Source organism: Triturus cristatus, chromosome 10 (genome assembly GCF_964204655.1).
Source record: "Triturus cristatus chromosome 10, aTriCri1.1, whole genome shotgun sequence".
Taxonomy (NCBI): Eukaryota; Metazoa; Chordata; class Amphibia; order Caudata; family Salamandridae; genus Triturus; species Triturus cristatus.
The window spans coordinates 326,004,412-326,030,349 of NC_140593.1; the positions used below are offsets into that span (position 1 = coordinate 326,004,412).

The window sequence follows — 25,938 nt, forward strand, 5'->3', positions numbered from 1 at the left end:
ACTGCACTGCGTCATCTGCAATCGGGACTCGATCTGAATTGTGAACCCTGGTGTCCGCAGTGTAGATGGAAGGCAGTAGTCAGCACAGACTTCGAGGAATGATTTTTGTCACTTCCTCTTGACAAAATCTGAGGACATAGAGTACAATTCTCTCTGCAATTAATAAATCAAGACTCAATGCAAATTGTGAGCTCTGCTGACCGCAGTGTAGGTTTATGGAACAAAAGATGAAATATGTATGGAATACATTGTCGAAATGTGTAGGTTTCAGGACATTATAGTTAGTTGCCTACTGGACTCTGAAATTAATGAACCAAGACTGAATTAGAATTGTGAGCCCTGCTGACCGTAGTGTAGGCTGGAGGCAGTGGTCAGCAAGGGCCCACAGGCACATGGCATAGAGTTGAGATGCACAGTCAGTGGCACATGAAGCACGCAGCATGTACACAGCCAGCGATGATGTGTGGTCCGGCCGGGCCACATTGGGAGCAATGTCTGTTGCCTACTGGACTCTGCAATTAATGAATCAAGACACAATTTTAATTGTGAACCCTGCTGACCACAGCGTAGGCTGGAGGCAGCGGTCAGCAAGGGCCCACAGCCATGTGACGTTGACTTGAGCTGTACAGATTGGGAGCATTTGGTCTTCTTAACTGATTATACTCTCTTATACAATTTACATTGGCACTAATCTTAAATTGTGAGCCTTGCTGAGCGCAGTGTAGGCCAGAGGCAGTGGCCAGCAAGGACCCACAGCCACGTGGCATTGACTTGAGCTACACAGAGTTAGTCGTACCTGAAGCACTCAGCGTGTGCGCAGCCAGCGATGATGCGTGGTTCGGGCAGGCCTCACTGGTTGCATGTCTGTTGCCTACTGGACTGCGTCACCTGCAATCATGACTCTATCTGAATTGTCAGCCCTGCTAACGGAAGTGTAGGCCGGAGGCAGCGGTCAGCAAGGGCCAACAGCCAAGTGACGTTCACTTGAGCTGCACATAGTTAGTGGTACCTGAATCACTCAGCGTGTGCGCAGCCAGCGATGATGCGTGGTCCGGGCGGGCCGCACTGGTAGTAATGTCTTTTGCCAAATGAATTCTGCCTTAATAAGGCTACGTGGTGATGACTTATAGTGCACTGGGTTAGTGGCATCTGATGCATTCAGGGTGTGCCCAGCCTGCGATGATGCGTGGTCCGGGAGGGCCGCACTGGTAGCAACGTCTTTTGTCTAATGAATTTTGCCTTAATAAGTCTATGTGGTGATGACTTGTGGTGCACTGAATAAGTGGCAACTGATGCACTCAGTGTGTGCGCAGCCTGCAATGATGCGTGGTCCAAGCGGGCCGCACTGGGAGCAATGTCCCTTGCCTACTGGACTGCGTCATCTGCAATCGCGACTCGACCTGAATTATGAGCTCTGCTGTCTGCATTGTGAAGGCAGTAGTCTGTACAGACATAACTGTGGTGCTGTGCCGCTGGGTTTGCAGGGGGCCTGTGTCGAGGAGGCCAGTAGTCACGGCGGCGGCCTTGTGGCAGATGCGTTGGCCTTCCCAGAAGTGAACCACGCCCAGAGCCACGGCCTATTTATTCACACTTCTAAGCTGTAGTGGCGTACATTGGACCAGCCCACTCCGCTTCCGGTTCCGTTTACAGGGGACGAAGAAACAGCTACATGACCGAGATCTTCCCCACTGCCTGAGGTAACATGTTTGCGTCCACTGTCCACAACAGTACAAACATCAGCAGTATATGTACACATGGAGAGGTCTGTGCTCTGCATAGTGAGGTCTGTCCATCACATTACCGCTACACTTGGCATTGTGTGCATTGTTATTGATGGGTGACTTGCCTCCTTCACACATACTTGGTTCCCACGTCTCCCAACATTCACCTATTGTGTGGCTGAGTGGCCATGTCATTTTAGGAAGGTCCGATGTTCTGTTCTGCCTCAGTAGTAGTAGGACGGGGGGTGGTCCGAGGGGGAGGTCATGGGGTGGTGGCAGTGGGTGTTGTGGCCTTCTTGGCTGTCGGAGATGCATGGTCAGTAGCTCTATGACATGTGTTGGTCTTCAGATGTGGTTCTGGGCTGGGCTCCCTTTCAGAGGAGGAATAGCAATCGTCCACAAGTCTACCCTCAAGGACTCCACACACTCAGACGACATCCTCAACACTGCCGAACACCTGCGCTTCCAGATCCACACCGACCCCAACACCACCCTCAGAGGTACACTCATCTACAGACCCCCCGGACCCCGGGCACAGTTCAGCGGCTCCATCGCCGACCTCGCCAGTACCCACGCTCTCGCCTCCACGGACTACATCCTCCTCGGGGACCTGAACTTCCACCTCGAGAACAACAACGACGCCAACTCCACCACCATGATCGACAACCTCGCCAACCTCGGCCTCAGACAACTCGTCAACGCGCCCACCCACGCCGCCGGTCACACGCTTGACCCCATCTTCTCCACAAACACCCACGTTGCCTTCAACCACACCACCGAACTCCACTGGACCCACCACCGCTGCATCCACTTCACCTTCAAGAAACCCACCACGCATCACCGCACCCAACAGCTGCTTCACCGCTGCTGGAGTAAAATCACCTAAGAGCAGCTGACCACCACCCTCACCCAGAAACCACCCACCACCCCCACCAACCTAGACACCACCGCCCGCAACCTCAGACAATGGATCAATGACTGCGCCCACACCCTCGCCCCACTCCAGAAACCCACCAACAGCCGCACCAGCAAGAAAGCCACCTGGTTCACCGAAGGACTCCAGACCTCCAAACGTGGATGCCGGAAACTGGAGAAGAAATGGCTCCACTAACGTATTCCGGCGAGCCACACAGCCCACAAGGACACCACCCGCAGACATCACCACCTCATCAGACTAGCAAAAAGATCTTCCTTCAAAACCCGAGTGAACAACAATGCACACGACAGCAAAGAACTCTTCAGCATCGTGAAAGAACTCTCCAACCCCAGCGCCAACGACATCCCACCCTCACAAGAACTGTGCGACTCACTGTCCACCTTCTTCCACCGCAAGATCACCAACATCCACGACAGCTTTAACACCACGATCGCCCCGACTACGCCAGACTCCACCTCCCCTGTGAACACCACCCGCATCAACCACCTGACCTCCTGGTCCAACATCAATGACGACGAGACACGCAAGATCATGAACTCCATCCACTCAGGATCACCGTCAGACCCCTGCCCACACCACTTATTCAACAAAGCAGACGCAACCATCTCACCCCAACTACGGAAGGTCATCAACATCTCCTTCGAGACAGCTACATTCCCGGAAAGCTGGAAGCACGCCGACATCAGCACCCTCCTCAAGAAGCCCAAGGCGGACCCCAAGGACCTCAAGAACTTCTGGCCCATCTCCCTGCTCCTGTTCCCGACGAAGGTCATCGAGAAAATCGTCAACATGCAACTGGCCCGCCAACTCGAGGACAACAACATCCTAGACCTGTCCCAGTCCGGATTCAGACGAAACCACAGCACCGAGACAGCCCTCATCACCGCCACAGACGACATCAGACGCCAACTAGACAACGGCGAAACATCAGCCCTTATCCTCCTGGACCTGTCAGCCGCCTTCAACACAGTCTGCCACCGCACACTAAAGACTCGCCTCCAAGAAGCCGGAATCCAAGAAAAGGCCCTCGACTGGTCCACGTCCTTCCTCTCCGGCATAATCCAGAGCGTCCGCCTCCCACCCTTCCGATCTGAAGCCAACGTCATCTGCAGCATACCCCAGGGCTCATCCCTCAGCCCGACGCTGTTCAACATCTACATGGTCCCCCTTGCACAAGTGGCCCGCCAGCACGACCTCAACATCATCTCCTATGCCGACGACACGCAGCTCATCCTCTCCCTCACCAAGGACCCACACACCTCCAAAACCAACCTCCATAAGGGAATGAAGGCCGTCGCCGAATGGATGAGAAGCAGCCGACTCAAGCTGAACTCGGACAAGACGGAGGTCCTCATCCTCGGACCGACCCCCTCAGCCTGGGACGATTCCTGGTGGCCAACCACCCTGGGAACAGCACCTACACCCACTGACCACGCACGCAACCTGGGATTCATCCTCGACTCCTCCCTCTCCATGTCGAAGCCGGTCAACGCCGTCTCTTCCTCCTGCTACAACACCCTCCGCATGCTGCGCAGGATCTACAAGTGGATCCCTACCAAAACGAGAAGAACGGTGACTCAGGCCCTCGTCAGCAGCAGACTGGACTACGGCAACGCACTCTATGCAGGAATCCCGGCCAAACACCTGCGATGACTGCAATGTATCAAAACGCCTCTGCCCGACTCATCCTCAACGTCCCACGCCGCAGCCACATCACCCCCACCTGAGATGAGAGACCTACACTGGCTCCCCATCGACAAGAGGATCACCTTCAAGCTCCTCACCCGCGCACACAAAGCACTCCTCAACACCAGACCAGCCTACCTTAACAGCAGACTCAGCTTCCACACCCCCACCTGCCAGCTCCACTCCACCAGCCTCGCCCTCGCCGCCGTCCCCCGCATCCAACGAATGACCTACGGCGGCAGATCCTTTTCCTTCCTCGCTGCCAAGACCTGCAACACTCTCCCTACCCACCTACGGCAGACCCAAGACCTGCTCACCTTCAGAAGACTCCTCAAGACCTGGCTCTTCGAGCAGTAGCGGCACCCCCTTCCCTCAGCACCATGAGACCCTCACGGGTATGTAGCGCGCTTTACAAGTACTTTGATTGATTGATTGATTGTAGGTAGTCATCCTGCTTTACACCAGTAAAAGGCAAATGTTAAATTCCTACTGCTAACGCGGCTTATCGCCGGTTTTTGGTTCGCATTGCAGATTTCGCTGGTTGTTGAAATTATCGGGAAGTGGTGTTTTCATGGTTTTTTTTGCACAGGAACGCTCATTCTGGATATCATTAGCGTTAGCGTTAGTTGTCGCTCACATTGGTGGCAATGTTTTTTTTGAGGAAGCTATCGCTGGAAAACTGGTGATATCAGCAGTTTTCACCAGGTTGAGAATGGGATGATAATTCTTTTGCTGTGGTAAAGTGCCGATAACTCAGCAATAAGTTCTTGAGAATACACCCCATCGTTTTTTTTTATTTTCTCGTCCGGATTCAATGAACATTATAATTCAAAATTAGCATTTAAAAAACCTTTGAAATTTACTGAAAAAAAACATAGGTTTCAGGCACGTTATAGTTAGAAATTACCATTAAAAAAACCTTTGAAATTCACTAATACAACAACAGACAAACTGATACAGACATTCACGCAGTTTAGTCACTAACTCATGCATTTAGTAAGACACGTTTAATCACTCACTTAAACAGTCAGTCACGCACCTACTAAATCCTCCATTCAGACACTTATACCCCCACTCATTCTTCAATACACCTTGGCATATATATAATACATATTTAAACTTTAAAGTAAAACACTGTCACAGGATGATGTCATCAGTGATGTAATTTGAGATGTCATTAGTGATGTCATCAGTGATGTCACTGACCATGTCATGAATGATGTAATATGTGACATCATCAGCAGTACATTGCGGGGGCGCGAGTTATAGTTAGCTGAACTAACTAGAACGGGGGAATTTCTCTGGTTTTGTACAAGTGAAATATCCAACTAACTATGACGTCCCTGAAACCTGTGTTTTTTTCAGTGAATATATATATATATATGTATGTATGTCCAAATCCGGTATTTGTAGAGTGCCAACTTCTCACCCCGAAGGGTCTCAAGGCACTGGGGACTGTCGGGGAGATTAAGGGAGCTATTGCCCAGAGTCACATGGTGCTGAGCTGAGCTGCCACTGGTGCCAGATTTCAAACAGTGAGCCCTGCAATCTAGAGTCAGCCGCCCTGGCCTCTATATATATGCCACTCATAAAAAGTACTAATAATGCACTTTTCCGCAGTGGTTATGATGTTTATTCATGTTGCCAAAGATAATGCCCAACTTCTGCACAGAAACAAACAGTGCACATCAATCAGTCAGTCATAAAAATGAACAGCAGAATATTGGGGGAGTGGACACTGTACAGAGGCCTCTGAATGAGACCTTGAGGTGTGTCGTATATGTTATCCTATGTGTGCTAAGCGGAGATTTCAATCTAGTACCGTGTTAAATTACACAGCATGTAATTGTGTGATATATGCTGAGGGGCTATATGGCTAACCCGTACATGTATGTCTTGCTCTGCTTTGTTTCTGAAGCTTGTTCTTTTGTTTAATAATAATAAGAATTTTATAAAAAAATTAACAGAAGAATATATTGAAATACTCAAAAACAAAAAAGTACATTGATAGATCCCCATAGTTAAAGAAAATCATGGAACTATAACCTTCATATACATCTTAATTATGAAGTGATTTCCTAATCCAATAGGAAAGTGATTTATATAAATTCAGTAATCATTATTAATATATCAGTGTCACTATAGTCAAATTAAATCTCGGAATTCATGAATTAATCACTGATAGCAATATCTGAGCTTTATCACCTATTAAATCCATAATATGTGATATAAACAACCTAATTAATTACACATGTAATGTATAAAAAAATCAAAAAGTTAAAAATCAATCCATGCAAATTAACTTATAATGTACAGTTTATATCATTTTCAACAATGTTTCTGGTCACCATCCATTCAACTCAACATTCCATAATTATGGAAGCCATGTATATTGCATAGATTTGTATCTTTAAATTCAAACACATTCAGAATTCATATTTTATAGCTGTTGCCTCAGTAGGCTTGATAATATCAATAGGTCAGACTGGGATCATAAAACAATCATAACTGTGTTTTTTTTTTTTTTTAATTAAAGAAACATGACTATTAAAATAAATGACATCTATATAAAAGAAAACACTAAGGCTCTGATAAATGATCTAATAACTTTATTTTTCTTTTCACAGGGTGATTGTGTATCCATACAAACAGGATTAAAAATAAATGCAGGAACTTGGATTGATGAAGAATGCCTAAATCTAAGAGGCTACATTTGTCAAATTAATAAACGTAGGTATACATTTTTTTATTTAACTAATATGGTACACCATACATACTTGGGAAGTGTAAAGGGTACACTGTATCACCCTATTACAATAATTTTGGAATAAACACTGTGGGCCTGATTCACAACGGTAATCTTACTTGTTTGTGTAAGTTCACGCTGTTACACTGTTCACAAAACTGCATTTTAATAGAAAGTTTACAATAGCGGAGACTCGGCAGGCAAGGCGAAGAACTGCACATAAAAAGATAAACCTCTCCCATCTTTTTATATGCATAGTTCTCCATCCTGCCAATGGAGACTATACAGTCCTAAACTTACTATTAAAATGCAGTTTTGTGAATAATGAAAAAGAATAAACTGACACAAATGTGTAAGTTTACCTTTGTATGTGTAAGTTTGCCTTTGTGAATCAGGCCCTGTGGGTTTTGACAGTGTTGTTTTGTGGAAGACCAAAGGCCATCAACTAAATTTCTTTAGAATGTTTTAGGGTATGCATAATGACAAATCTGAAAGAAGATCCCATATGACAAGGTACTTATTGATATGTATATGACCGGACTGGTTATACAGAATACAGGATGAATCTTTTTTTTATAATCAAAATATTTATTGATTTTATGCAACCCGGGTAAAAAAAACAGGCAACCGCACAGACCATATCAATATCCTAACAGCAGAAACACAAAATCAAAATACCATCATGCCATTCACCGACTAGGTTGTAGTATGACCACCACCTCCTCCAGATGCACCCGTGTTTACGGGGAAAACCCCGGGCCTTGTAGATGGGCTTCTCCACCTTAGCACACCAGTCATCATGGAGGACCACTGGGTGGTGTTGGAGGATTTCCAGTGACAGGCAATATCCTGCTTGCCAATCACAGTGCCTTGGCTGGCTAGAGTGCCCTTTCCTCAAAACCATCCCACATCCTCCAAAATGTAGGGGAACAGTCCACTGACCTCTCTTGGATTTCAGATAGGGTGGTAAAAATCAAGGACCAATACTGTGCAAGAACTGGGCAGGACCATACCATATAAAAGAAATCACTGTTATCATTTGCACACCTAGAATAGGAGGGGTGGGGAGAGCCCCCACCCTCCACAGCTGCTGCAGGGTAAAAATAGGAAATATGCAGATATTTAAGTTGAACCAGACATAAGTGTGAGGTAATAACCACCTCCCATGGAACCATCTTCGCCTCTCTCCACTCATTGTGAAATGCCATCTTAGCCGAATGGAATAGAAAGCACCTGGACTTCGAGTGAGTTTTATTCCGACAGTTCCTGCAACTTCAGCTGGTACACCATCAGTATATGACACAACTGCAGATATCTGTAAATTTGGGACTTTTGGAGCTTAAATTCCTCCCAGAGGGCTCGGTAGGTCTTCAATCTTAAACCTCCCAGACATCCACAAGGTGGGAGATCGCAATGAGGTCCCATCGCTCAAACCCATTCAGGTTGGAAATTTTGAGGATCCAGCTGCCCTGCCGCAAAGAAGTCATCTGTGTAAGCCAACAGTCCCAACGAATACAGCTGAGAGCACACCGCCATCATAAAGTAGCTGCCCTTGTGCTGTGTTGTTAGCCCAGAAGAGAAACTTCTAAGCACATTGTGTGATCGTCAGAAATGCCAAGCAGCCAGTCATTAATGATTTGATGTTGAGAAGTTCAATAGTACAAGCAAATGCCAACCATTCCCATCCCGCTGTCATAGGGCAATTAGGCACATTTAAAAAAGGCTATCTTTGTAGTCTTGTTTGACCAGAAGAAGGAACGTATAACCCCGCGAAGACTGGGAAATCAGATTGAGAAACAAAGAGGGGGAAGTTCCGCAGGGTCTTGGTAGTGCAATAAACTTGAAGATTGCAACGCGGCATAAGGCACTGAGCGGGAGGGCAAGCCACCTGACACGGTCCTGGCAATTTTAGTGCAGCAATGTTGTAAGGTTAAGGCTCCAGGTACGCTCAGGTTCCAAGAGATGACAAACCCCAAGAAAGGGAAAGCGCAGTCTACAGACAGAGAGACAGTCTTGCCAGTTGACAGACCCACAGTCACATTGTAAGTAGACCAGGGGCGATTTGGACCAGTTGACTATCAGCTCAGATGCGTCCCCAGAACGTTGGAGCAGTTGGGAGAGCCAGGGACTGTGTGACTGGCAGATAAATAACAATACATTGTCTGTGTTTGATGCAATCCGGTCTGCCTGGCAATCTGGCCATTGATCTGAGCATCACAGCGTACCCAGACTGCCAAGGAATCAATCACCAAGGTGAAAAACAAGGCCAGTGCCTGTGCAGTCCCAGAAGGGGGGTGACAGGATGCCATTGACTCTAACTGTGCTCAAGGGTGGGCATACATCACTCTGATAATTGACTGAAAGCAGGGTACAAATCCCATGTGGGAGAGGGCCCGGAGCAAATATCCCCAGTCCAAGGAGACAATCACCTTCTAAAAGTCCAGGAGCATGAGTCTGGCGATTCTCCAGAGTGATGCTGCACTCTGCGATGTCAGGCGCTGCAAAGAGAAATTATGCCACATTGATCCAGGTGGATAAGGGAGAACAGCATTGGTAAGAGGCGGTTAGCAAGAATTTTAGTGAAAATGTAAATTTCTGCATTGAGAAGTAAAATAGGATTATAGGTCGGACTAGCTATGGTGGGGGGGGGGGCGCTCCAGTTTGTGAAGGGTCACGATTGGGGCAAGATGGAGCTCGGGAGGGAAGTAATAACCCTTGTCCATGAACTCCAGGTGGAAGTTCAGAAGGGAAGAAAAGTGATAAGAATTTTTTGTAGTACTCGATCGGGAAACCATCCAGCATCGGCATCATGCCTCATTGCAAGCTTTCAATGGTGTTGGCCTATTCCTCCAGAGTCAGGGCTCAACAGGATATATTTCCTATTGGCAGAGAGACAAGGGCTGCTTTCATAACTCAACAGTCCAAGAGAAACTCTTATAGGATCATATGTCATTTGCTGCTTCAAACAAGTGAAGCTAATGTGTGCTGTAGTGGATGCTAAAGTATTATAATATTTCATAGGTTTCCTTCAAGAACCAATTGTAAAGCCTACAGATTTGTGTACAATATATTTGACAAATTGTGTTGTGGCAGGATACACTCATCTCCTGGCTTTCTGAGTTCTTCCCAGGCCTATCCCTCTAAGCTCCCTCCATTCAAGTTGTAGGGCAATTCCGAAGCTACAAGCTCAGCAACTAATTAGGTGAATGGCAACAATCCAGAGGAAGGATTGGGTGGAGGGAGCTGCACTGAAAACATGCTCCCACTCATCCTTTCTGTATGAGAACAAGATCAGATATTGGGATTCCTAATAAGCTAGGATCTCACATGGCACACTGCTAGTTTAGGGGATACCACCTAACTAGGCCAAGATTGTATCATACTGTACAGTTCTAGAAAGCAACTCACCCACATGGTCTGTGTCCCTTGCAGTGAAAGAAAACTATTCCTACTCTTCTTGACAAAGCCAAAGCCCTCTCTATGCATATGTTAAAGACTTGGTAACAGTAGGCGTCGCAAACAGAGGTCTGCCAAGCTAGACCTAAAAACGAATCTGAGTGCAGGGCAGAAGAATCAAGGGAGAATAGTGTCACCCGAGTGGAGACATGCGACAAAAAAGTTGGTGAATTATTTAACCACTGAATACAGTTATTTTTTGGGTAAAATATGAATTTTGATTATAGAAATATTAGTTGCAAGCTTTTTTGTGTTTATTCTTAAAGCTCCTGTATATGGGTTTATCGGAGTCAAGAGCATTCAAGTCGTAATGAAAAAGCCACTATTGTGCTGACAAATATCAAGATTTTCAATTACGTTCAAGTGATATTGGTATATCTAGGGTGAGTCCCCAAACGAGATTCACATGAACTTAATTCATTTTCTTCAACTAGCAGATATTTATACAGTGCAATCACGGAAGGAGGGGAATATGTCACACTAATGCAAATTAAAAAGTCACGCCTTGCTGGCTGTTCAGGTGACATGTGATTGACAAATCGCTTAGCAGTTGAGTCGGTCTAACGTTACCACAGTTGACAGTCATTGCGAGATCCCCAAAAATCCATAAGGTCCAGCACTTTCAGCCAAGCATTACAAAATAGAATCGGTCTTAATATTTTCCACTTTCGCCCCTTTTCTTCATTACTACCTACTGATCTCTGGGATCACCTCCTTAAGTTCTTGCTGCAAAACATGAAGCTTTCCTTTTCCTTACACCACCTCACTAAGTCCTTCAATAATACTCTCCTCTCCCCTGATTCTTGGGATATTTTACATACTTCCCAAAAAGTGGGGAGGCAACCTAGCAAGATTACAGTACTTAGTAACATTTCAATCATGCAACAAAAGTAATTGTTAGGTAATAAAATTAGTTCTATTTTTATTAGTTTCAGTGTTTAATACATTCGGTTTATACACTTTGATTCCATGCAAATAGTCCTATTTCTCAAAAAGACTACTTTATAACCTGTCTTATATTATATAAAATGTAATAGACAGTCTTCGTATCATCACTGTACTAGATGGCCAAAGTCATGTTATTAACAGTTTTCTACTGTAAGAGTGACAACTATAGACAGTAATTTCAACCATCAATTACTACTTAGCTAACAGTATAAGATGCTTTTTTCGGGGCAGTAAAGGTAAATAATATGCAGATCTAAGCACATAACTTAGAAATGATAGCTGAGTGAATGCACATGACTTCACTACAAATATATAATACAGAGTTCAGTGTAAAATGAAGCGAAATGAATAAAAAGGCCATAATACAATTAATAATCATATTCCATGTGGGTCACTGCAATATGTGATCAAGAACCAAGGAATGTTATAAACTTATTGGTTTGGAATTCTCATGTGAGAAGAAGTAGCTAAAATGATACTTTATTTGTAAATTTGTTTTGCTGTGGATAGATGTAGAGGCAACCTGGTTATAAAATGCAGTGTGATTTTTCACTGCCTTCTCCTACCCAATTAACATTTCAAAGCAAGTCGGTCACTATTAAAATATTGCTTCCTTTTTGATTATGACTCCCAAGAATAAACATGAATATCTTGTTATGTTGGGGTAACAATAATGATATATCAGTTATTATGATTATCATCATCGATGAGACTCTGCTCTTGCTTTCAAGACAGAAAGGATAAAAAACGTTTTTTTTACACTGTATTGAGTCTTCTACAGTCAGTGCTTAATTTGAGCCCGTGCTTTCGGGTGCTGAGCACCGGCACTTAATTGTCAACACCGGCACTTAAACAAATGGCGCCACCATGTGGCATACTTCCCTAAATTAGAGAACAGCACAACAGCATTTGTTTGTTGATTCAATATACATTAAAATTACTAATACCTGTGGCACAAGCCATTCTTATAGCTATGGGGGGGGCCTAGAATAGTCTGAATGGTCACACTGCTAAGTGTGTGTTGGATGGTAGCTGTGCTGATACTGTTATTGACAGCGTGATTAGGAGAAATGAGAGGTGCAAGCTGCAGTGGCTTCCTGACTAGAGCCCTGGCACTTATTATTTAACAAATTAAGCACTATCTACAGTGCGCATATCCCTACACTTAGTTATTAAAGGCTACTCTAAATTGGTCCAGCAGTCCCCTGAAATCATGTCCTTCACTGCATCCAGATGTGTGTTGATACCACATACAGATGTACACGGTGTATGTCAGAGCAAGTAATGTGTGTGTGTGCGTGTGCGCGTGTGTGTATGATAGTTGATTGTAGACACAGTAGAATCCATTTGGCATTTCCTTTTTAGAGAATAAAATGAAGGATGAACGTAGTCTGGCATACAAGCAATGTGTAGTGCTGAACACCGCCAATGCATACCTTATGCCTTATTGATAATTCAGAATCTAGGCAGTGATGCCCCACTGCTTCGCAGCAGTGACAGTGAAGTAAAGAAAACATAAAATGATTATAACTCATTTTATATTTCCTTCTGCTGCAGCTTTGCGTTTGGGGAGGGGCTGCTCCAATGACAAAGGAGCAGGGGAGGAGTAGTTTGCCCACTCCTAAGTGCACATGACTGTTTTGCTGGCCCGATTCATGCGCACTTCACATCTTCTCCATGCAGGCTTCATTACAGCCTGCTTGGAGAGCATACCCAGGCCCCCATTCCCTGGCTGATTGCCGAACCATGGCACTCAGAGCAATCACAACGCTGCATTGCAGCATTGTGATTGGCTATCGGGATGCTGGTAGCTGGGTGTTTCCTGCTGCTTCCGGCATCCTGATGCGAGATCGGAGTCAGGAAAAAGAGGACGGAGTAGAGGCGGCCATCACAGGTAAGTGTTTCTTTTTAAACTTTTTTTGTACCCACCCAACCCCCGCCACTGCTCCTGCCTCACCATTCAGATCCGGTAGCAGCCGCTACTGAATCTAGGGCGTGGGATTTTCTCTGAATAGCTGAGATTGTCTTTGCAATAGTTCTGCAGCGGCAGTCCCCCAATAGGGCAGAGGAGTGTCACCCCCCCCTGCTGTGAGTGCAGCAAAGGTGAAAAACAAAATGGAAATAAAAGGAATTACCATTTTATTTTTTATTGTTGCCAGCCCGAGCAGTGTTTGGGGGTTTACCCTGCGCAAGTCACTTTGGTTGGCTGTGTTGCGATGGCTAGCCTGACATGTACAGTGTAAACCTCTCCACCTAGCTGTCTCAGACAGCTGGGTGGAGAGCATACCCAGGCCCCCATTCCCTGGCTGATTGCCGAACCATGGCGCTCAGAGCAATCACAACGCTGCATTGCAGCATTGTGATTGGCTATCGGGATGCTGGTAGCTGGGTGTTTCCTGCTGCTTCCGGCATCCTGATGCGAGATCGGAGTCAGGAAAAAGAGGACGGAGTAGAGGCGGCCATCACAGGTAAGTGTTTCTTTTTAAACTTTTTTTGTACCCACCCAACCCCCGCCACTGCTCCTGCTTCACCATTCAGATCCGGTAGCAGCCGCTACTGAATCTAGGGCGTGGGATTTTCTCTGAATAGCTGAGATTGTCTTTGCAATAGTTCTGCAGCGGCAGTCCCCCAATAGGGCAGAGGAGTGTCACCCCCCCTGCTGTGAGTGCAGCAAAGGTGAAAAACAAAATGGAAATAAAAGGAATTACCATTTTATTTTTTATTGTTGCCAGCCCGAGCAGTGTTTGGGGGTTTACCCTGCGCAAGTCACTTTGGTTGGCTGTGTTGCGATGGCTAGCCTGACATGTACAGTGTAAACCTCTCCACCTAGCTGTCTCAGACAGCTGGGTGGAGAGCAGACACAGGCCTCCTGTGTGTGCTGGAGCATCAAGGCAGTCTGCTCCAGCCAATCCTGGCGCTGCTCTCATGCTGCTCATTTGCAGCATGAGAGTAACATCAGGTTTTGCAGAAGGGTTTGCCTGAGGCTCCACGAGGTGCAGTCGCACTGAGAAAGTAGAAGAAAGAAGAAAAAGACGGGGGAGACCGGAACAGGGGTAAGTACATTTTTAATTAAAAAAAAATCTTTTTGGCCCCCACTGGGTCTGTCTCTTGGTGTCCTCAACGCCACTCCAGTGTTGACGGTCATAGCCCGCCACTGATATTCTGCCCTTTTCTTCTGTTTTGTTTATTTCTCCCTCTTTTTGACTAGTGTTTTGGATTTTTATGACTACAGTCTCCCAGACGCATCGGTCTTTTCTTATGAAACTCGAAGATGAAGCCTGGCAAACCGGTCACAATAAAGTATGCAAAGGAGTAGAACCACCTGTAACTAGATCAACAACTGTGCCTCTAACTATAGCAGAGATCTCATATCTCATATACTTTTGCCTATGTGGCATCCATGCAGGGTGTTGGAGAAACGTCTCTGATCCAGGGTTTGTGTCAGTCAGTTTCTCAGACACTTAACGGGGTATCACCTGGGTCCAAGGCTTGCTGCTGGAAGCGCGGAGTATATGCCCTGAGAAAAGGAGCTTTCCTTTGATGTGGTGAGAGCAGCACTGGAGGTGTATGCGCAGAAGGATTCTGCTTACGGAAGAACATAATCCAACTGCCCGAATAAGGGAAGTAGACCAGAGGCATTCATAAACTAGTTCATTGAATGAATCCTGTGCTGTAAAGCTCCTGCAAAAGCCCATGATGAAGCCCTGTGTCCCTCATCATTGAGTATTTAACACTAGCTCTTCTAGTCTGGGCCTCATTATTGTCTCTGCCTCCTCCATGAGCTTAAGGAAATCTCTGAGCTTGTAGGTGTGGATGAAAGCTGCATATACCCAGAGCAGGGAGCCCTGCTGCTGTGGGGTTCAGCCATAGTGTAGGTGTACTGTGTAGATTCTGAAGTGTGACACACTGAAAAGACAAAGCTAAGGTTCCCGCTCTGCAAAGACTGTGCACTGGGCAGTGAAAGTATCCCCAATGATGTTTGCCCCCTTTAACAATACCACAGCTAAGGGATCTTGGAGTATGGCTGCCAGGGACTAATGTACATCCCCATGGCTCTCCTGCTTTACTGAAGCTGACCTCCTTTTCAAATGTATTGGCCTTTGCTTAGATTTGGAAAAGGACAGTTATTTGGTTCTGTGACCACTGCTACTGGAGCTCCCTCATCTCCCAACCATGACTGATCTGTCAGATTACATATTTCTGGAAGAAAATGGGGTCATATAAGCAAACAAGCAAAGAGGATGTGAGTAGGTCACCACAGCAGTTGGCCACCCCCCCCCACCCCTCCACAAAATGAGTGCTTTGCACAGTTATCAAGTTAAATGATGTCGCTGAGGCATGTAGTAGCTTAAGATTATTGATTTGCACAAACTGATCTTCTGCTTAGTTTCATGATAGCAATAAAGGTACAACTGACATAAGAATCTCAATGGCACACCACAGGGTCAGAGCCATAGATTGAAGTGAAACACTCAAACTGATGTGATGCTTTCTATTCGCAATGGTGCTTACCATGTTCCCAATACATAGCAGATGTATTCATCTAGCATTTTCTTGTGAGAAGAAGAAATTATTTTTCTTATTCAAGATAAAGCACTGGCTTGACAATCGATATTAAGAGTTATTTTGTGACTTATTGAGTTTTTAACACCACATCATCATACTCAGTAAACCTTGAACTGCTTGCTGCAATTTCCTCAGAGTAAAGTGTTAAAGGGGTATGTTGCTCAGTGGTTAATGGGATATTATGCTCAGTTTATGGATTGCATAATAGGTCTGCCCCAGGACATTCAAGGTGAATGGACCCAATCTTCACAATTCGGGCCCAGGAGCTTCTTTGTGTCCAGTGGCTTTTAAACCAGTTCCACCAGATGTTTATTGTGGTATCTCTGGAATAGTCACTTGCACAGCTTCTCATCTGCCTCTGAAAGCTGTAAAATATAGAGGACGATGAGTCGTATTTCAGAAACCTTTGAATATTCGGTTAGATGGAGCCCATCATAAAGTTCTTCAAAGTTAAATAAATGAAGGACAACTTATAATATTAAATTCAACAGGCGAATGTATAATAGCATCATTGCGTTAAAAAATGGAGTTCCCAAAACATTGATTTACCATGGTAATTCCCATTCAATGTTGCAATTTTGGCATGCAAACACAAGACTGACCTTTTCTGCAGAGTCTTTGGCTTAGTGACTTTTTGTGTTAAAGCTTTGTGACAATTGGTTACCGTGCATACATTATTAAATGCCTTAACTTAAAGGAGCCTCTGATTAGCAAGTATGTTCCCACCAAACGTCACACCATGTGGTGCCCCACATAGAAATATCCAAAATACTGTCAATAAACCCTAATGCTGTGAATGTAACAAGTCGATCCTACTGGTGGATTTTCTGAGTTCCTAAATGCAACTTACAGACGTAACATTTCACTGATCCTGAGAAACAGGATGTAACATTTGTGATGGCAAAGTGTTTTTGAGCACCTATGTGCTCAAAGTACTTTTGTGAAACCATGAAAGTTATGACTTGACTAGGAATTTCAGGATTTTCATACCCCCTGCTAGACATGTCAGCCTTAGGTTGGTCTTTCCCCAAACATTGTGCCTACTCCCCAACAGTTTGCCGAAATTCTTTTATGTTGGCTTTAGGACTCTGTGCATTGTGCCACTGTTAACCATTGCTAAAGTGCACATTCCTTAAAATATGGTGCAATTGGCCTGCACCTGGCTGGCTAATTTAATTTTCGTGTAAGTCCCTAGTAACATGGTACAACATGTACTGAGGGCCTGTAAATTAAATGCTACTAGTGGGCCTGCAGGACTGTGTGCAGTTTACTACTAATAACCAGTGCTAAAGTGCTTCTGTTCACTCATTTTAACATGATACATTTGGCTCACACCCAATTGGCATATTCAATTTACTTATAATTCCCTAGTAAACTGGTATTACTTGTACCCTTGGACTCTAAATTAAATGCTACCTGTGAGCCTGCAGCAGTATTTGTGCCACCCATTTAAATAGCCTTTTAAATTTAAAACGTCTTGCCTACCATTGCAGCCGGTGTGCGCTTGTAAACTGCCAATTCAACCTGTTAAAATAATCCCTTTGCAATCCTAAATCTCCCTTTTCAAATTATATGTCACCCCTCAGATAAGCCCTAATGGCTTATAGGTCAGGGTGCATGTAATTAAGAAGCTGGACACGTGCCTTTAAGTTTTACATGTCCTTGTAGTTAAAAACTCCTAAATTTGCTTTTTACTACGGTGAGGCCTTCCTCGCCCATGGGATAACATTTGGTTACCCTATTACATTTAAGAGGTGATAACCTCATACCAGCCACTGTTGCCGCACATTCAAGAAGGAGACTCCAACCCCCACATGCCCCAGCCCAGAGGAGAGCCACAACAAATGAAGCAAGCGCAGGAGCGCCTTTTAAAAGCCTGAGGCATCCCGCAGTGCAGGAGCCTCGTACCAGATGCTGTTGCCGCACATCCAAGGGGGGGAGTGGAGACTCCAACCCCCAGCTGTTCTGTCCCGGGGGAGGGCCACAACAAATGACACAGGCACAGGAGCACCTTTTAGAAACCTGAGGCGTCCTGCAGCATGGGAGCCTCATACCAGCCGCTGTTGCCACACATCGAGGGGGGAGTGAAGACTTCAACTCCCAGCTGTCCCGGAGGAGGGCCACAGCCAATGACATAGGCACAGGAGGTCCTTTTAGCAGCCTAAGGCATTCATCAGTGTGGGCCGTGCTCGGACGTGTCCACATAAAAGACCAGGCTAAGAAAGGGCCTGTCTGTGCCCGTCTGCGGCTGTCCCCAGCCAGGCCAGGCCCCCCCTCTTTTGCGTTTCCCACAGGACTCATTGGAAGAGATTTTTTCTAAAACAGGTGAAAATACATCCAACTCTCATCATGGTGAAGCAGTGGATTGAGGGAAGAATGAGGGGGGTTGTGCATGCCCCTCAGTGTCCCTTGACTCAATGTTAGAGAGAGTAGTGGGGATCATAACTAATTACATTGAACTAACACTTGATTATGGGGTCCCACTTTTTCGTTGGCACCAGGGGAAGCTGTAACTACTGTTGCCTTAACTGAGGGTGAATTGCCACCATCAAATGCTTCACCTCACACTATCAGGAGTAGAAACCTTACCATAAACACGAGCAACAAGCCCGCCTCACTTAGCTGTGCAAAAGTACTCTCATACCCCCCTCGATCGAAAAATACAGCAACCAGAAGGAAAAGAGCACCTAACAAACAGCTAGCTAATAAAAGAAAACAATTGCCTAGAGCTGCGTCCAGTAATAATCAATTGCTCACGTGGGCACAACCCATCCAGACAACCTCAACCCCAACCGGAACCACAGACTTCGCTTAGCATTAATACATCAAGAAATGCAAATCCAGGTGCTTTACAAGTGGATTCCTCTTCATGTGAAGTTTTGTGAAATAGATTCAGCAATATTCTGCATAAAAAGCTAAAACCACTGCTGGAGCAATTGACGGCCCTAAAGAGGAAATTAGATTCTGCCTGCTGCCCTCCTGTAATGCACGATGCTTACAAAGACACTGACTGTACTACCGCCTTAGCCCCCCATCGCATCCTATGCTTCACCTCTACCTTGCGGTACAGCCCTACAAAGAACCTCTAGCGCTGCCCAAACTGGTAATACCCTGAACACACACCTGAGATCCACCTCACTGACCTGATGTAACTTTACAAGAGACAGCAGACCAATAGCCTCTAACCCCTTGCAGAAGGTTCTGGTCTCTAACCTTACATGCATTGCTCTCAGAACAAGACATAGTGTTTATTCAGGTGTTTAATCATGTAGCAGCAATGCACGCCATGCAACCAAATCTCGAGAGGTTTTGTTAATCTAGTACACCCTGGATTTCCCCCCAGCAGCTTGCCCCTATGTGGTAGTCCTTGCTGGAGTACAACTATTGAGGGACCACCAAACAGATTTTAATTTTATTTACAGTAATGACATATTGATGGTCGGGAGGTTGGGATGGGTCAGTCGCCCCAAGAAAAATATTATAGGGGACTGTATTGTGGTTACCTTCCAAAGACTATCCCTCACATGCAATTTGTTAAGACAGCAGAAAGATAGCAGTGGCTTTGCCACTTACATTTGCTGCCTCCCTAGAGTATTTTTGTAAACCCACGATATCCTACACCCCCCCACATCTCACAATACAGAATATGTTTCTCATTCTAGAAGGTTTAGTTGGGCTGGACTGACTGAGATACACTCTCCCTGATAGGGCCGGTTCAGCTACCACTGAGTCAACCCCAGATTCAGCTCTAAAAAACATGATAGGTTCTAGTACAACTGGCAACTCTAAAGATAACACACTAAAAATACTGAGCTGGAACATTGCCAGGTTACAATCCAATCTTTCATGCCCGATTGGCTTACCTTTATTACCCAGTATATTATACAAATGGTTCAGGAGACCTGGTTAAGAAATGACGGACATATAAGTGGGTTTATATATCTGGGCTTTTTGGTCCTAACCACAGCATTTGACAGTGTAAACCTCTCAAAGCTGTGGTCTATTTTAATCTCCCTTGACCTGGAGAAAGCACTAGTGCACTTTTTGGTATACTTGCATAGAGGTATGAAAGCAAGAATAAGAATCAACACCAATGGGGAAGATATTGACATTCTGAGAGGCACGAGACAAACCTGTGTTTTAGCCCCACTTTTATTTACTTTATATATTAATGACCTTCACCCTTTTTTATTTACCACCACCCCTATGTCCCTAAGATCAAAGGTTCTTTTTTACCAGCACTGCTATATGCTGATGATGCCATAGTGATGGCCCTCACTCCAAAGGCGCTCTCTCTTTTAATGAGTGGCTTTGTAAAGTTTATGGCACCATTAGATCTGCAAACTAGTTTTAATAAATCCTTTATTACGTCTTATGTCCCAAAAAAACCACAACGTGTCATCTCTAAAAGTAGGTGACTCAAGTTTATATTGCACAGGCACTTTTTCTTATCTTGGCATGGTCTTTAGTGATAATGGCCCTTCGAAAGCACATATAACAAATAGTGAGAGTAAACCTTCCAAGGCCATGGGCTCCCTACACAGCTTACCTCGCCTTAGGAAGGGGCGAGCCCTTGTCCTCTTACTTCAGATCTACAAGTCACATTCCTCCCCTTCGCTACCTATGGGACTGAAGTTTGGGGAACTGAGAACTACTACCAAATCCAACTTGAGGATCACAGAATTTGTAGGAAGGTCCTGGGGGCACTGATTTCTATCTCTATTTATGTATGTCACAGTGAGCTGGGCATCCCCTATGTTGAGGCTTATATCAGTGTCCGCCTATTGCTTCTTTGGTTCGCAATTTGAAACAACATGGAGGGAACCCTCACAAAAGATATCATAAAAGATTGCCTCTCTTGTGACAAAGGTGAAAAGATCTCATGGTTAATGTATATTGAGTCTTGCATGCACAAGATAGGCTGTAACAATTGTTTGAGAATCCAGGGGGCCCTCACACCATTAACAAAAAACAGCTGCAGACCATTTGGTTGCACTTGCGGAGAGGCTAGAGAGGGAGTCTTGCAAATCCAGAGTGACAGCCTATCTGGGTATAAACCTGAAAGGGCATGTTCCACCCGAAAGATATTTGTCCAGTCCCATGGGTCACTGGGAGCACAGTCTGTTGTTCCATTTCAGGGAAGGTACAATCAAGTACCTGTCAAGTTTCCCACCAGGTTTTCAAGCAAATCTAGATACTCGCCCCTGCCCATGGCAGTTCAGGTCAAACAACATAACATTTTTTTATTTATCGAGTGAATTTTATTTACTGTACACCAAAAGTATTTTATTACCATTAATAAAGAGGCTACACATTACTGGTTTTAGAGAAGCTTATAATGTATTGCTCAAGCTCAATAACAAGGACAATTTTATTGTGTTGGACTGTTCTTTAAAATCGCAGTGCGTGCATGGCAATCAATGTATGTTTTAGAGTTTTAACAGCAGATTGATCTAGAGACATTTAGATTGTTCTATTTTGGAAGATAATGACTGACCTGAAAGAATTTGTCTGTTTTTAATTATTTAAGTATTTTTTATATGTGTACTTTTTATGGTTGCTCATGTAGACGAATAAAGATTTTTTAATTTAATTTAATTGAAGTGATAACATTTGTTTAAGTACAAGTAAAAAAGTCATGTTTGGTCTCCAAAGAAATCTAATTTAAAATTCTCTTTAATGGTAAAGTTGGATTTTAAGTCACAGTTCTGAAAATGCGTCTTTTAGAGAGTTGGCAATTTCTCATCCTAACCATTTTGTTCCTGCAGCCTGTGTCCTGGGTCACATGACTTTGATTAGCATGGCAACTGGCCTTTGTGTAATCCTCCCAGACACTGAGACAAAGGAGGACTAAATGTTGTCAGGGTGTATGGGGTGGTATCAGCCATAACTTTTGATTTTGTCTCAGTCTCCAGTTATTCGATGTCTATGGTTGACACTTTGATCTTTTAGGAGCTAGTTGTTACTAAAAACTCTGTTTCTACTGTCTTGAGTTTTGCCGTTTTCACATCAAATAATTTATTCAATTTTACTCTGTTGTTCTAAATTGGTGCTGATTTTTTATTGTGTGTGGTTTTCACTTTATAACTGCTTAAGTGCTGTATAAATACATTACACATTGCCTTGACGTTAAGCCTGACTACTTATGTGCCAAGCTAAAAGAGGGTTAAGCACTGGTTAATTTATTGACTTTTTGTGGTTCGCCCTGCAAGGGATTGTGGTTGTTGATTGAGGATGGAACACAAGTTTTTATGACTTTTAAAAATATATTTTCTCAATATGTTTTAATATGTGGAATTATCCTCTAATTTGCCATGGACTTGTGTTTGGTATAGGCCTGGACACAATTTAAAATGTCTGGTGAAATTACTGAATTTTGCATTATGTGTTAATTCTCCAAAATTTGCATTACCTAATTGTGTGTACTTTGTGCCCACAGGAGACTGTGCAGAAAGTGTCTCGCTGAGAGACATTTTTTGCTTAAACCAATCTCCTGCCAGAAACCTGTGTGACCTATTTACAAGCAGTGTCCCCTTATGGGAAAAAAGCCAAATAAGTTATAGTCAAACTGTATTTCATTCTAAAAGTATGATGTAGAGGATTTAGTGAAACTTAACAAAAATAAATTATACAGTTTCTCAGACCTCTAGCTGGATGCATTGTGAGACTCCTCAAAGTACACTCAGTCAGCAGTGTTCAATGTTAATTCTTGCAGACTTGCCAACACACACAGTGCCACCATGTGACACACAATATCCACTCCCATCACACAGTCACCTGGTGATTAGCCAATATCACATAGTGGCAGGGAAAAGGAGCTGAAAACGACTGTAAACAGAGGATTTTCATCTAGTTTTCGGAGGCTTTGAACTACTGACATCCATTAAGAAGTGTGAAAACACCCCAGCACATCGACAACAGCCTCTGCAAGCTTCTTTTTTTCTGAGGGGAGGGTTTTGGGTAGGGCGGGGGCATAAGTTCCTGGTAAGTGCTTCTCAGCACGAGGCTCCATGCTCCTGCCCCCTTCTCACACTGTATCATTATTTATTTAGTTGGGAGGTCTGTTCATGTGAAGGTCACTTTGTGCTTTGTTGGGATTTGTATTTATCGCCTAACTCTCCTACTGTCTCCTACTGCAGGTCCATCATTGTCTGATAATCCTACAACCATCCCACCCTCTAATTTTCTAAAATATGGAAACAGCAACTACAAAATTGCACGCACCCAGATGACGTGGGATGAAGCACGCAGGCAATGCAAGGCACAAGACTCTGAACTTGTCAGCATTTTAGATTCCTACACACAATCGTTTTTGGCAACGCAGATGTTGAAATATAAGCAGCCTGTATGGATTGGCCTCAACAGCAATGTGGTATGAACCTATATTTATGAAAACATTTGAATACTGTATAAAAATAATGGAGCTAACGCATAAAATATTTCTAACAGTTCACATCAGTATGGCAACAATTTATGAATTATGCATTGGCATGTTTAAGTGAATAGTTGCATTTTTTATTGTCAATAATTTACTCAACAGTCTGTTGTCCACCAAGGTCCTGTGTATGTATTGCAGGTGTTCCACTTACCAAATAATCAATGGATTTGCTTTGGTGTGGCAAACATCTCATTCTTTTTGGTTTGTGGTTGTGCTGGCCTCTGATTAGTGCCACTGTTACTTTCATTACACTAATATCTGCATGGTGCTTTGGTTTATTTTATGAATAGCTTTCTTATAAGTGTTTGCTTTTTTAAATGTTTAAGTGATTTAGATTATGTATAATCTATTTTTGGTTTTCCCTAGTGTCTTCCTTAGTGTCTTCTTCACTCACTATCTGTAGCTGTGCCTTACCTGATCTGTGTGTTCTGACTTTCAGATTTAAAACTCAGTTTTAAGACAAACATGGTCAAGCATGAATAAGTTACACTAGGTACAAGTAGATGTCTCTTGAACCCAAGAAAATAAAAAAAAAACGGAGAGAAATAAATCATGCATAGATAGAGGTCAGTGTGTCCCGACTTTCAAAGTTTTATGGGTTACTTACAAATCCTTTCTTACAAATTTTCCTTCACCGCACTGAACAAGTTACTTACCTTCGAAAAAGCTCTTTCTGGTAGATAATCTTTCTAACCATGGATAACAGACCTATTGAATATTCCCCAGGCATCAGACTGGATCAGCAAAATCTTTAGCACTACCTCTGCATGCTGCTAGGTGGCATAATGCAGCTTCTAGCCAGTGTTGTCCAGCACCTGAAGTAACAAATTGAGCCACAAATAAGCACCACCCATGTGCGCTGACACCAGTTCCTTTCTTTTCACACCACCAGACGCTGATCCAGAGCTTGGCCTCGTCTCTTCACCTGACTGTTTACTCAAACCTTTGCAGTTTCTACCAGCTTGCAAGGGAATGTCCCTCCCCAAAAACTACAGGACTTAAAACATGTCACAAACTAATACCTATGACAGAATGTTTTTGATGCTCGGGGTCAGACCATGACTCCAAGGCCTGAAGTAACTGCACCTTCATGCACCCGAAGACCACCCAGGACAGTAAAGCAAAGCTCTAGGTAGTTAAATATTGTAAAATTCCATGCCGTAACCGGTCAAAGTTGAAGGGAGCATCCAATTCCCTTTCTTCAAGCCATTCCCTCAGCAGATCATCTTCTCAATCAAAGACATCAAGTAAGTCAAATAAAAACATAAGAAGTACACTCTGCCTCACCACCCCCACTCTCAAGCTCCATAAAAGGTGTAAGCCTGGGGAATATTCAAAAGGATGAGGAATCTGCACTTTAGAAGTATGTATCAGAATCCCCCAACTATAAGCTTTTCTGGACATCTTCACCTTAGCAGGTCTTCCATCTACAGTCAGGTCTTCAGCCCCTTCATAATTGTGATGGCTGACCTTGTAGAGGTATTTATTTTTTAGTCTCTGGGTTTTCCCTCTGAGGTCACTGTTACGCTACTGGTCCATTTCTCTTTCTGTTATGTGCTGCATTTCCTATTCTGGAGTTGTGAGTGAGAGAAAGAAGCAGCAAGCCTTTTCTATGTCAAAAGGAGGCTAGACTTGTGCTCCTGTGGCAACCAGCTTTTCGCAAGTCTAAACATCAGCAAATCTTTCAAAGAGCTACACAGAGAGATAAAGTGCTGAGCATTCTCATTGCAGTTAACACTTTGTCTGCTCAGAGTCAAACCTTAAAATAAGGAATATGGCACTTCATCCATTGTGTTGCGTCAATGGTCATTTGATCCTACAATGGCTAGTTTATTAGAACATAAATTCAATAGTACTCTGAGAAAGTTTAACTAATTCCTTAATAACTGTCCCATCCTTTTCAGCACTAAACCACAGGTTCACACATCAATCCGTGCCAAGGTGGGGTTCAAACTCTTCAACACAGTCTGAAATGTATTAGCACATGGCTATCCCATAGGTATCTTAGGATAGTCCACTATTGGATAGTTACATGGCATTTATTGCAAACTTCAAAGAAATGTTCAACAGACATGATCTACTGTTTTGAGCACAAAAAAGAGGTTCTTTCGACATGCTGTCCTTCATAACCAAGCTATAAGTTATTGGTTGAAAAACCAACTGAGCACACTCCACGTCATTCCCCTTATTTCACAATAGACCAGGAAGAAGTAGAAGATGTACTGCTTCAAATGCCTAGACTGACCTCTTTTCACAATGTCAGTACCTTACCCAGACAGATTATTGCAGAATCCTGGAAAGACAGCAGGAAAAGAAGAAGAATCATAAATGTCTGACTCCCAGGACTGAGGCGAATGTAGAGGAACTAATGCAACTGGGTTCACACTATCTGAAATATACAGAAGCAGGGGGGAGATATAGGTCTCTGTCTACAGGGAAG

At 44.1% G+C, this 25,938-nt stretch overlaps 1 protein-coding gene across 1 annotated transcript in view; it reads left to right on the forward strand.

Annotated features, from left to right (window-relative positions):
- Window positions 1-25,938, forward strand: part of LOC146789395 (macrophage mannose receptor 1-like) — a 742,402-nt gene that overhangs the window by 599,241 nt on the left and 117,223 nt on the right. The window contains exons 23-24 of the mRNA XM_085631522.1: window positions 6,972-7,074; window positions 23,200-23,432. Coding sequence (XP_085487648.1) covers window positions 6,972-7,074; window positions 23,200-23,432 — 336 coding nt within the window. The remainder of the gene's footprint in view (window positions 1-6,971; window positions 7,075-23,199; window positions 23,433-25,938) is intronic.